Source organism: Clupea harengus, chromosome 17, assembly GCF_900700415.2.
Source record: "Clupea harengus chromosome 17, Ch_v2.0.2, whole genome shotgun sequence".
NCBI lineage: Eukaryota > Metazoa > Chordata > Actinopteri > Clupeiformes > Clupeidae > Clupea > Clupea harengus.
Window position 1 is genome coordinate 990,001 of NC_045168.1, and position 12,500 is coordinate 1,002,500.

General features: G+C 46.5%; 1 protein-coding gene across 21 annotated transcripts in view; it reads right to left on the reverse strand.

The window, feature by feature from the left end:
• The window catches only part of ptprma (protein tyrosine phosphatase receptor type Ma), a 193,268-nt gene that overhangs the window by 66,469 nt on the left and 114,299 nt on the right, over positions 1 to 12,500 (reverse strand). For all 21 annotated transcript variants that reach the window (XM_031583787.2, XM_031583786.2, XM_031583784.2 and 18 more), the window contains exon 12: positions 778 to 1,051. In XM_031583787.2, the coding sequence (XP_031439647.1) occupies positions 778 to 1,051 (274 nt within the window). The remainder of the gene's footprint in view (positions 1 to 777; positions 1,052 to 12,500) is intronic.

Genomic DNA, 12,500 nt, shown 5'->3' on the forward strand with positions numbered 1-12,500 from the left:
TGAAAGAATTAATATTTGTTGCAGTAAAAAATGCAGATGTAGCTTTCAAAGGTGAAAACAATTTCTCAGCGAGTTAGGAATGTCAGAGTATGTTGAGGTCACATTTTAAACGGCTGAATGCGTTTAAAAAGGTCTTGTATTGACAAATTACAGTTCTTTGATTTTAATATCCTCCGCTGTAAAAATGAGCTACAGTTTGCCTCCACAGGCGAATGTAATACCACATCAGCACCAGCCTCTGAGCAGGATGGAGCACTACCAGTGTAGTCTGTGGTCTAGTGCGATGTCGTACTGCTAACTGTTTCTCTGTTAAAAAGGGGGATTTCAGTGTAACAGTGTGTGTAAACTGGAGGCCTTAAAACCAGAGCAGCCTTTAACAAATGGCACCTCCTCAAAGTGGCCCAGTTAACTGCCATTAAAATGGATGTGGATTCATTTCAAAAGATGCTCAAGGAAAGGGCAAAACTGCTGACATTTGGATGCTAATTCTTGCATCAGCAATCTCTAATTAGTGAATGGTTAAACAATTGATAGTGTACATACACACAACAGAACACAACAACCCAGCCACACGGTAAACTATAATTAGGGACTAAAATGCTACGAAATGTTTTACAAATGCTTAATTGTTGCTGTTTTTTGTTTAATTGAAGGACCCATCATGACTGTACGGCTGATTCGGATGCCACAGCATGTCTTTGATCGACTCGGTAGAGAAACACAAGGTGCTGATGCTGAGTTACATGGCTGTCTCCATGGCGAGGCTGCAGAACTCACCCCATTGGCCGTGCTGACGGCCTGGTAATAGACGCTGTAGCTCTTGTGAGGCAACAGGGGGGCGTTCCAGTAGCCATTGTAGGTCTTGTTGTCGCCGATGGTGAAGGTCTTGGAGGTCTGGATGCGGGAGGCGGGGAACTCGGCGCTGAAGTAGTACTGCGAGCTGAGCAGGCTGGCGTTCTGGAAGTGGATTGGCACCGGGTAGCAGCGCAGGATCTCCGCCGCCCTCCGTGCCCGCCGGGGGCGCTCCTCCTCCACCACCACCTGGTACAAACTGCAGAAGAAGAAGAAGAAAAGGAAGAGGGGCCACATGGTTAGTCACTGCGTGAAAACACAGGAAAAACTAAAGGTGGCATTCTTGGTTTGCTCAGATAAGGGCAGTATCCGCCGGGCACAAAAGATGCAAACACCACAAGAATCTGGGGCTAAAAGTCAGCACTTGTTGTTATGACATATTTGAAATAGTACTGCCCAAAGCTGTACATCTGAAAGCATTATATTTATACTGCTTTGTAAAGGGTTGGTATATACGACTTATGACACAACATGGCTAATTTTTCTCTCCTCACAAGCTAACTCTTCTGTACAGTTCACTGTATGTGTATGTGTGTGTGGTGTCGATGAGGATTTAATTGTGAGGAAGCCGAGTGAAGCAGTCTGCTGTTGGCTAGGTCACCCTCAGACAGCAGCAGTGAAATGGCAGAGGAAGGTAGGTGGAGTTGCTGCTGCTGGTGGCAGAACAGATCTGAGATCCTGTCAGGACTCCCAGCCCAAGCAGGTTTAATTAACTCCGCAAAGCCCGCAGCTCAGTCCGTTGAATCCGCCCCGGCCCCCCGGAAAAACCCGACCGCTATCTAATTTATGGCACTGATAGCTCCGGAGCAATATCCCATCTACAGGCAGGATTTAAATGGCATGAAATAAAAAGGCCCCTCATATGAGGCTGCCTCGGCCTCGTCCGCCTATTTCCGGATATTGGAACACTGAACCCTGACACCGGGGGAGAGATGAGCACGAATGAGGGAGCGAGTGAGGGAGCGAGTGTGCCCAAAATAATGATGGAATCAGAGAGGGGGCCTGGCGACCTCATCCAAATGGGGTTGAAATTAGGATTGATAGGTGGGGGGGGGGGGGGGGGGGGGGATCACTATCCACCCTCCTGGGTCAGACATTCGCATCTAAAGAGGCTTGGGCGACTTGCCCACGTGTAGGAAAAAAGGAAGGAGAGGCAAGAGGACAAAGAAGTTTTTTTTTTTCACTTCCCCCTCTCTCTCTGTGTTGTTCAGATTGGTGGATCAACTGAGCCTGCATCCAAAGCCCCTCGCCTCGCCTCCCCTATTGCAATAGATGGTGGATATTGGCTGCTGGGGAGATGGAGAGAGACGAATGAAATGGAGGTGAAATTACAAGCAGTCCAGGCAATGGGCTTCTTTATTACCACACAGCGAGACCCGGAGCTGAACAGACCAACTTTCCACCAAAAAAAAGAAAAGAAGAAAAAAAAAACACAGAATACTATTTCCTTTCCCACCACCCCTTCAAGCTACACAGGACAAATTAGCTTTGCAACTACCCAGGCCGTGACTCTATTTGCTGTTTAATAATTAAAACACCTAAAGGTCAAACAGCTCTTTTCACTCGCCCTCCATCAAAGTCCAGACAGATGGAGCAGAGAGAGTGAAGGAAAACAGGTGAAAGTACCTCTGGCAAAGTCATTGGTTTCATTGTGACCTGTGGTGGAAATGGCCCGGTGTTTGGCACCAAGACAGATGGGAAGAATATGGGTTGTATTCCATTACATGTCATGTCTCTACATCTCCTCATTCTGTTTTCTACTGACCTGTACCAAAAAAGCAATTCCTTCATCAGGCATTCAGTGAAAGTGAACACAGCAGATAGGGCTGATGGTTTGTTCTAATTATCAATCTCACGTCTGAAATGTGAACTACTGCTATTACATCAGCATTTCCGCTGAATTTGGATCAAATTAGAAAAAAAAACGTCATCAACTTCTAACAGGTCATTCGATTTTCTCAACTTTAAAAAAAGTACATGTAGACTAAAAGGCAGCAACTAAAACACATAAAATTCATTTGTGTGGGTCACATCAAACACTGTGTAAAAAGTACCTTAGGGTAATCACTCACACACACTCTGTGTACCAGGGATTTTTACATTAAACAGTTATGCCTAAATTGGTGCTGAAAGGTTAATCGATTTGATCACTTGAACACGAATATAATTAGCTAATTCCTGCACTAATTGTCTGATGTCACAAGTATCCGCCAAATCCGATTCGTCTTGCGGACTACCTCCCATCAATTCAGGCAGGCAGAGAGTCAAGCACACTTCAGCAACACTTGCCTAGTTCAACCTCCACACACCTGCGATCTACAGAGCACTTTCCTTTCTAATGAAAACAGCATACGGTTATTCCAGGCTGGAAAATAGCAGATTGCTGTTGTGGGGACCGAGACCATGTCCTCCAGGTGGGTTTATCACACGTTACAAGTTTCAAATGAAGCGTGAGGTGGAGGAGAATGCGACTTGGGGGCTTTTATCCAGTCATTTGGTAAAATGAGGACACAACACAGCCTAAAGGTGAAAGTTAACCTGCGCCTGTATTCACACAAAACCAGACTCGCAGTAATGTTGTAAGTCTATCCTTTTGAGACGTTGTGTAACATTATTATTGTTTGGTAACTAAATCTCGACTTCATTTTTTTTTTCTAAGAGCAAAATTCCCCAATCAGCCCCCAGATGACGAAGCAGCAAAGAATGAGTTTGTGTACAGTAAAAGAAATACGCACAACTAGAGTAGAGATAATGTTGTGGGGGGGGGGGCGCTCCTTAGTGCTGGCGCGAACATTAGACGGCCCTGCGTGTTCAGTGTTTGCTAATTAAATTTCCCAGCCATCTCTTCCGCCATGGGAGATTAAATCTGTCATAAACTTCGGCGGAGTATCAGAGGGGTCCAGTGAATACATTCCCTGCTCTTTCATCCGTGACTCATTACAAAGAACTTTCCTCACTTCCGCAAGTCCCTTCTGCCCTTTTTGCATGTGGCTCCACATACCACCACACACTACTGTGTAGCGATAAAATCAACTGTAATAAAACATTAATTACAGGCAGGGAGAGGCTAGTGAGAAATATTAATTTAATTACCGGCCCAGCGCTGAAGGGAACAAAGGGCAGGCCAGGGATTGTCACTAGAGGGCTGGCTATCGTGAGAGAGGGAGAGGGAGAAGGTGAGGGAGAGAGAGAGAGAGAGAGAGAAGGAGAGAGGGAAGAAAGGCAGAGGAAGAGACAGTGAGTTAAAACAGAAAGACAAAGATGAAACCCACAGAGAACGAAAATTAGAGTGAGTGATATTGAGTGAGAGAGTCTTACTGAATGAAAGAGACAGAGTGAAGAAGAGGGGGATATAGAGAGGTGGTGGAGGGCAGAGACAGAGAAAGTGAATGCTAAAGAGGAAAAGAGTCTGAGGAGGAGAGGAGAGGAAAACAGATGAGGTGTGGGGAGGCGACTGAGACATTTTCCCCCAGATTTAGGGCCTACTTAAAGGCCACCCATTACTTTATGGTGCTGTCGCCATGGTGATTTAGCTCCTTGATGCCATATAGGCTCGGAGACACCGGGCCTACCCTCTGGGACCCGCTCCCTTTTATACCCCATATTGTCATTTTACACCAAATAGAGAGGGAATTCAATTTGAAAGAGAATGCAGGATGAATACCTCCTGGTCCCTTCAAAGAATGGAAAAGTGTATAGTATGACTGACTGCCATACTGCCCAAAGAAGAAAATACACGGTATAAATCTTGGTAGAAGGACACAGATTACCATTCAGGAGAAGGCAAAAAACAGGGTTTTATTTGCAGGCCTAAAGAGTTTATGGCTTTCCAGGATATTGGGGAGTTCTGGATCCTTTGTGCATACTGACTAAAAACAGTTCACAACGCTTGAGGCTTAAACAGTGGTGTTTTTGGTGCATTTTGTTGTAGATAATGCAAATAATCACACATAACTGCTCTAAGCGTACCTGCAAATTCTCGATATCAGGTTTTTGTGAATCAGATTTAATTGAATACTTTTCTCCCTCTGTGATGCCAGGGGGGTTCTGGTAAGTGTCCAGAGCAGTAATATGTGAATGAACAACTGTTGTTATTTGAAAGATAACATATGTTGCCATATTGCACTTGGAAAAGGATGCCATGTTTTCACCAGATGCCAAATGTAATATTTCCAATAACTATGGTGTGCTTTTCACCTCTAGGCAAGATAGCAAGCATTCATGGGGAAAATTCTATTTCGTTATACATTTTCATAACATATCTTTTTTTCAGTAGCTCATTGTTTTAAATCTCACTTGACCGTTAGGAAATGTTTGTTGGCTACAGATAATATATTCTAGTTTAACTAAAACACATCTGCACCGTTGTACTCTTTAGGTTGAGGCTTTCAAATGGAATGTGTTTGTATGACTGTGTGACTGTGAGTATGTGTGTATATGTGCGTGTGCGCGCGCGTGTGTGTGTGTGTGTGTGTGTGTGTGTGTGTGTGTGTGTGCGTGTGTTACTAATCATCAGCTTAACACTGGCAATAACACTGGCATCTGTCCAGCTCTGGGTATGGCAGTTTACAACTCTATCTATCAGGATCTGAAACCTGAGCCACTAACGCTGAGTCACTGTGGAACTCGGACATCTCCTCCAGCACTCAGAGTTACTCCGCAGTGTTATTTTACATTCAACAGACCAGCTCGGCATTACATCAACAACAATCAATGGAGGCTCTGAGGGAGTGAACCTGGAGCTGGACCTGGACCTGGAGCTCTTAACTGTGGGCCACAGTGGCGAAAATACCTTTCAGAGTAGGAATTCAAATCAGGTGATATCAGGTAATTGGCAGCTTTGAGTTGTAAAGGGGCACGGGAGAGGTCATCCCCGCACTTTGGCTCTCTCCTAAACAGCCAAAAGGAGTGTCCCTGAAACTGCGCCGCAAATTTGGTCCCCAAAGCTCAGCCTGCACTCATCCATCAGCCTTGTCCACTTTGATACACACTCAGACGGCTAACACGGCACCCATGGCTGCCACTGTACCCGTTTCCCCCGGTCCTCTAATTAAAGAGAAACCTTTCTGAGACCGCGGAGCTCCACAGAGGCAGCAGACTGGAAAGCCTGGTGCTGACCATGATGAACACATCCCGAAAGTAATCGACTATTTCTTGTATTTAAAAAATAAAATAAAAAATCATTATCTAGTTTGGGGTAACAGGAAGGAGAAAACAGTGTAGGGCCAAAAAAAACAAACGCCTAAAGGACGCGTGTGCCGGCACCAAATCAGCTGCCTGGTGAGCTATTAGTGAGAGCACATATAGAGCCACAGACAGGAGTCTGACAAAGCTACACGGCGTTTCCACCCCGACGGCGGTAACCTCGGCTGACACCAATTAGAACCGCTGGCAGCGGCCTACTGGGTCGGTTACAGCATGCGGGCCCGCGTAATGGCCGACCAATTACGCTGGCTCTGCTCGGCCCTGACTGAGCCGTGACTTGGGACCTGAGATTTATTTTTCATGTGCCATAGAGTAAGAGATGTGAGGAAGAGGAAGGAAGGAACAGCAGAGAGGAAGATGAAGAAAGAGATGAGGGAAGAGGAGAGAGAGAGAGAAGAAGAGCTGAGAGGAATGTAGAAGAAAGAGGAGTGAAGAACTCTGAGGGAAGGTAATAAAAGGTGCAGAATGCAACTCTTGCAGATGTGAATGAAGAGATATAGGGAGATAATTGGAACAAGGAATAGACAAGAGATAGGCAAAATGGAGAAGGGAGACAAAAGATGTTACGCAAAACACAAAACAAAACACAGAAAGAATGTCCTAGAAAAAAAAAACTGAGCCCGCCCTAGTCTTGAGTGAAAAACAGCGTGATACAGTAAAGAAGAGTCTGAGGAGTGTTGGCTCCAAACGTCTGAGCCCCACGCGCCGCTCTCTTTCATTGATCTTCGCCGGCCCATGGAACCGCGCAGGCAGAGGAGCTGATTTGGCTATCCTGCTGATTTAAAGGATGTGTATCGCGGCCAGCAACATCACCCTGACCCTTTACGCAATCTCTAGCCAGTCTCTTGCCCCAAAACCCCCCCACCCCCCTCCCCGCCAAAAGACACGCATAAAACAAGCTGGGGCTATACAGAAATGAAGTGTGTTGGGCGGGGGTGGGGGTGGGCTGCGGAGATTAAATGTCACTTAAATCTTCTAAGTTGCTGAGCGTCTGCTGTGTCGCGGGCTAAGGAACAACCGCGCTGGCCGGTGGAGAGTGACAGAAAGCACACTCCGATCTGGTTACAGTGGCTCGTATTTTGTGGTGATCTCGGGGGCTTGATGAATGGCCTCGCCGGTCGAAGCGAGGAGGAAAGCACTTTCAGAGGCCACTGTATTTCACGCCGGAATGAGATGCCGCTCTGCTGGGCTATGACAGCGAACAGGGAACAGTCGTGTGTACCCACGTGTGTATGTGTGTGTGTGTGTGTGTGTGTGTGTGTGTGTGTGTGTGTGTGTGTGTGTGTGTGTGTGTGTGTGTGTGTGTGTGTGTGTGAGACACAGAGAGAGTGAGTGTATAAGTCAGTGTATATTATATGTTAGAGAGAGAGAGTTTATTTTCTTCTGTCAAGCAGGAACCCATAGGAAGGCAACCAAACACGCCACAGAACCTTTCCTGCAGTCAGGCTCTGAGTGTGGGTATCATTTTCAGTGGTATGCTCCATTAGTACACCTGAATGGAAAAAAAAATAACATGAAAGACCCTCTCCAACTTCCGATCCTAGTTTTTATCATGGTCTCAGAAAGAGAAACAAAACAATGGCGTGTCAGTTAAAACCTGTTTATCATCTGAGGAAGAACAATAAGCCTCTTAAGCCCTGGGAGAGACAACCCACTTTCTCTCACGGTGTCCTATATTCTTTACTCTTCTCTTGAACAATGCTAATATTGTCCATAGGAAACAAACAAGCAGGAACTTTTCCTCCGACTCCTTTGCTTCTACATCCCTCTCTGGTGTCACTGTCACACATGATGTGACACACACACACACACACACACACACAGACACAGACACAGACACAGACACACACACAGACACACACACACACACACACACACACACACACACTCACACACACACACACACACATCTTGCCCGGGGAAGCTGGCATGCTCCACTGGGACTAGAGGAGTGTGTGTGGGCTGTGCCGGGGCAAGCTACTTCCCACCCACCCACCCCCTTCCCACATATGAACCTCTCCCACCTCTGTTTGTCCCCACTGGGACATGGGGTGATGGATAAAACACACACACACACACACACACACTACATCTGCTCACACATTCACACACATACACGCATACATACTACATACAAACACACACACACATGCATACTACATACGCACACACACACGCATGCACACACACAAACACACACGCACACTACATACGTACACACACACATATATGCACACACACACACACACACACGGATACTACATACAAACACACACACACATGCATACTACATACGCACACACACACGCATGCACACACACAAACACACACGCACACTACATATGTACACACACACATATGCACACACTCGCATACATGCACACAAGTGCACACACTCACAACCCCTTTTAAGACACATGTGTTGTTTAAGCCACAACAATGGCAAGGCCCTGATGCCCTGAAAAGAGCTAAACTGGGAATGAGATACCCCCAGGGGTAATACAGGCTCAGCAATCCTGCAGAAGTCATACAGTATCTACCACAAAAAGTCCCTCTATCTCGCTTTCTCTGATTGTCTGTCTTTGTACTTCTCTCCCCTTTCTCTCTCTCCCTCTCTGCCTGTTTCTCTCCTTCTGTCTCTCTCTCCATCTCTGTCTGCCTCTCTCTCGCTCTCTGTCTCTCTCTCTCCATCTCTGTCTGCCTGCCTGCCTGTCTCTCTCTCTCTCTCTCTCTCTCTCTCCATCTCTGTCTGCCTCTCTCTCGCTCTCTCTCTCTCTGTCTCTCTCTCCATCTCTGTCTGCCTGTCTCTCTCTCTCTCTCTCCCTCTCTGCCTGTTTCTCTCCTTCTGTTTCGCTCTCTCCATCTCTATCTGCCTGTCTCTCTCTCTCTCTGTCTCTCTCACCCCTCTGGCTGGGTGTGTAGTAGCGATGGTAAGAGAGGCAGAGGCGGTGGAGGCTCTATTCACTGACAGGGACGGGGCTGGCCAGAGCGTCTACAAACGGCGTTCACCACGGCAGCATGTGGTTTGGCACCACCAGCAAGCGTGGGGTGCTGTCAGTGAGTGTGTGTCTATGAGTTTAAATTGTGTGTGTGTGTGTTTGTGGGGTGGGGGGTCTGGTGTGGGAGACACGAGACATTAGAGTAACACAACATGACTGACAGACAAGACTACTAATCCCCTTAAAGGAACATCTACCCCCCCCCCCCCCCCCCCCCCCCCCACTCGCCCCATAGTGTGTTACCATTGTGCTGATGTGTGGACTACTGCCAGGCATGTCTTCATGGAGACACCTCGTCATTGAGCGATTTCTCTGAGCTAATTTTGCATAAATGCGCTGTGACAGGACCATTTGGGGTGGGGGGGGGGGGGGGGGGCTTGCTGACAAAGGCTGGCAGATATAGCTATAAATTAAGGCGAAAATGAAAAAAAGGCAACATCCAGCTTTATTCCTCCGCAATGATATTCATGAGGAGAATGTGCATTTGGGGGGACCAATTCAATCATTTTGATGGCTGTATTCTCAGCTAAATGTATCATGGCAAAACATCTGTGAAACATTTCACATTCAAATGCAGGCCTCCTTAATCCGATCAGTGAGGAAAACTGTTTCATTCTACAAGGCTTACTAATGTTCTCGTATATTCTCAGAGTGTGCCTCTGAATACACATCTTGTAATTGAAAAAAAAGCATGACCTGTAAGGATCGATGACAAAAAAGAAAGAAAGAAAGAAGAGAAGGGGGAAAAAAAACAGGACAGAAAAAAATGAATTGTGCCACCAACATATTCCCTTAACCAACACTTTTTAATTTTTTTTTTTGAAAGAGGACCCACACCTCCAACAGATATTTAAATTGATGAATCCATTACAGTGGAGGCTTTTCCTTGAACCTAAGCTTTCATCTACCTCATCATGCCTGGAGATTAGATTTGCTCTCGTTGCCATGTGTACAGTATTGACGCTAAGCCAAGCCTGCTGCCTATCTGTGCTCGGAGACATATCTGTGAGAGAGGATGCTGATCCCAAATCTCTCCCCCCCCCCCCCCCCCACTTCCCTCTGAAACAAAGAGGATCTTCTGTGCTGCTCTTCATAACTGTCACTCTGTCATCAAAACCAGCTGGAGGGGTTAGAGAGGCACCTACAGCTATGCTGCTTTTCATCACAACAGAGGCTCTCTATTTCTACCCCCTCCTCTCCATCTCTCTTTCTTGTCCCCCCCCCCCTCCTCCCACACCTCCCACACACACACACACTCTGAGCTGAGGAAGAGATGTGCAAATGAACTGGGTCGTTTGATGGGGAACATAATGGTGGGATCATTTTAGTAGGATAGGTGAATTCCAGTGCAGAGCCCAAATTGCTCCTATCTAGGAGGTGTTCAAGAGCAGGTCCTCGGGGACAGAAAATGTGACATTGATGTTTGCTAATAACCTTTCTGCTCTACCTACTCAAAACCATAACTTTTTCTTTTAGCCTGCATCACAAAGCTCAGACACAATTCTCCTTATTCCTGCTCCAAAGGATTTTATTGGCAGTTGGCTTATGACTGTGATCCCTGTATTTTTCTTTGGATATTTTTCCCCTAATTTCCCAGTTGAACTTGTAATGCGATGACACTCTTGTTATCGAAACGCTCCGAAATAGATTACGCCCGAGCCAAATCCTCCTGTAATGTGTGCCTCCACGCCCGCAGCCTCCCCAGTGGTAAACAAAGGCTAGCCTGATTTGTCGTAATTAACGAAGCCGGTGATTCATTAAAGTGTGCTAACGGTAATTAAGATGACACCGCTGAAGAGGTGACAGGGAGCATCAAGATTGCACACACGTCCTCCAAAGGATTCTGACCAGCCTGACGGGTTTGGTTTCTGTTTTTTATTTTTTATATTATTTGCTAAATGCATCTTGGGGATAACGTGTGCAAAGAGAATGGCTATTTGGAGAGGGCATTTTATCACCTGTCTTAAGTGTAAACAGTAGCTTTAGGAGCCCTAACAGATGCCTGATGGCATTTGTTTGAATTCTTCATTCATTCTATGGCCTTGAGAGGGGTGGGGGATGAATCAGAGTGCTCCACGTCTTTGGCACAAGTGACACACATCGAAAATGGATATCTTTCTCTGCATTTCCTTCCTTCTCTCTGTCTTTCTCCCGTCTCTCCTTTTTCCCAAGGTTTAAGGACATCTCCGAATGGGCTTCTATGTGTTTTGTCACTTTGCTCGACACAGCCATTAAAACCAGTCCAGACAAGGCACTGGCTGGTGTTCTCTGCTGAATTCTTCATGACGAAGCAGAGGTGCAAAAGCACGCGTTGGTTTATTCATACCGGCGTGGCTCAAGGAGTGTGACAGGACACCTAGGGCCTGTTCCCTTCTCCAAAGAGGCACGGAGCTCACTGTCTGTCTCGCCCTCAGCCCACAGTACCGGTGAGCTCATCTCCAACAAAACAAAATCTACAAAAACTCAAACCTCAAGACTCAACACTATAGCCTCACACCATCAACACTGAAGCCTTATTTTTACACATTGATTAAAGCATTGATTATCTGTTCCGTGAGTCCATATTTGTAAGTTGCTTCCGATGTAAATGTGAGTTAATAACTTCTTGTTGCTTCATTAAAGGACAACTCAATGTTTCACTTTCAGTGCGGTGCGGTGCTGTGTGGTGCGGTGTGGTGCGGTGTGGTGCGGGCCTGCTCCTGCTTAGCAGTGGAGCAGAATCATTAGAGCACTAAATCAGTGCTAGCTGTTAGCCCGACGGTTGCCTCGAGAGGACTGGGGGAGCCTTTGTGAGTGATTAAATAAGTGCAGGGCTTGTGATCATTTATCTGTCACTCGGAAACCGTGCAAGGGACCGCATCAGGGCCCGGGAAACAAAAGAGGAAAAGAAAAGACATTGACAGAAAAAAGAGTCAGGGAGAGAGAGAGAGAGAATGAGTGAGTGAGGGAGGGAGGGAGGGAGAGAGGGATGGAAAGAGACTAAAAACAGCACATATTGTTTCAGCATGGTATCAGTGTTGACTGCGACAGGCAGCTTGGTGTTTGCCTGCCATAATCTCCATGCTGTTTGTGCTTGTTTGGGCATTATAGGGGCTTGCATATGCGCACGCGCATTCACATCACAACACAAGTACACACACTAACACACGCAAGCACACTCATCCACCATCTCAACAAGTAAATTACACAATGATGGGGGCGAAAGTGTGCGCGCTTGCAAATGAGCGGAATGATAAAGCAGTTAGCAGGGCAGGTTGAAGAAGCTGTGGGAAGCTGTCAAGCCTTATTGATTGATCTCTCAACCATCCGTTTTTTGAATGAGGAAAACAGAAGGACCCAGACACCATTTCGCACATGAAAGGCAAATATTTCTCCCCCTCGAAAACATTTTTTTTCCCTATTTACAGCGGGGGCGTGCAAATCCCCCCCCCCCCCCCCCCCCCA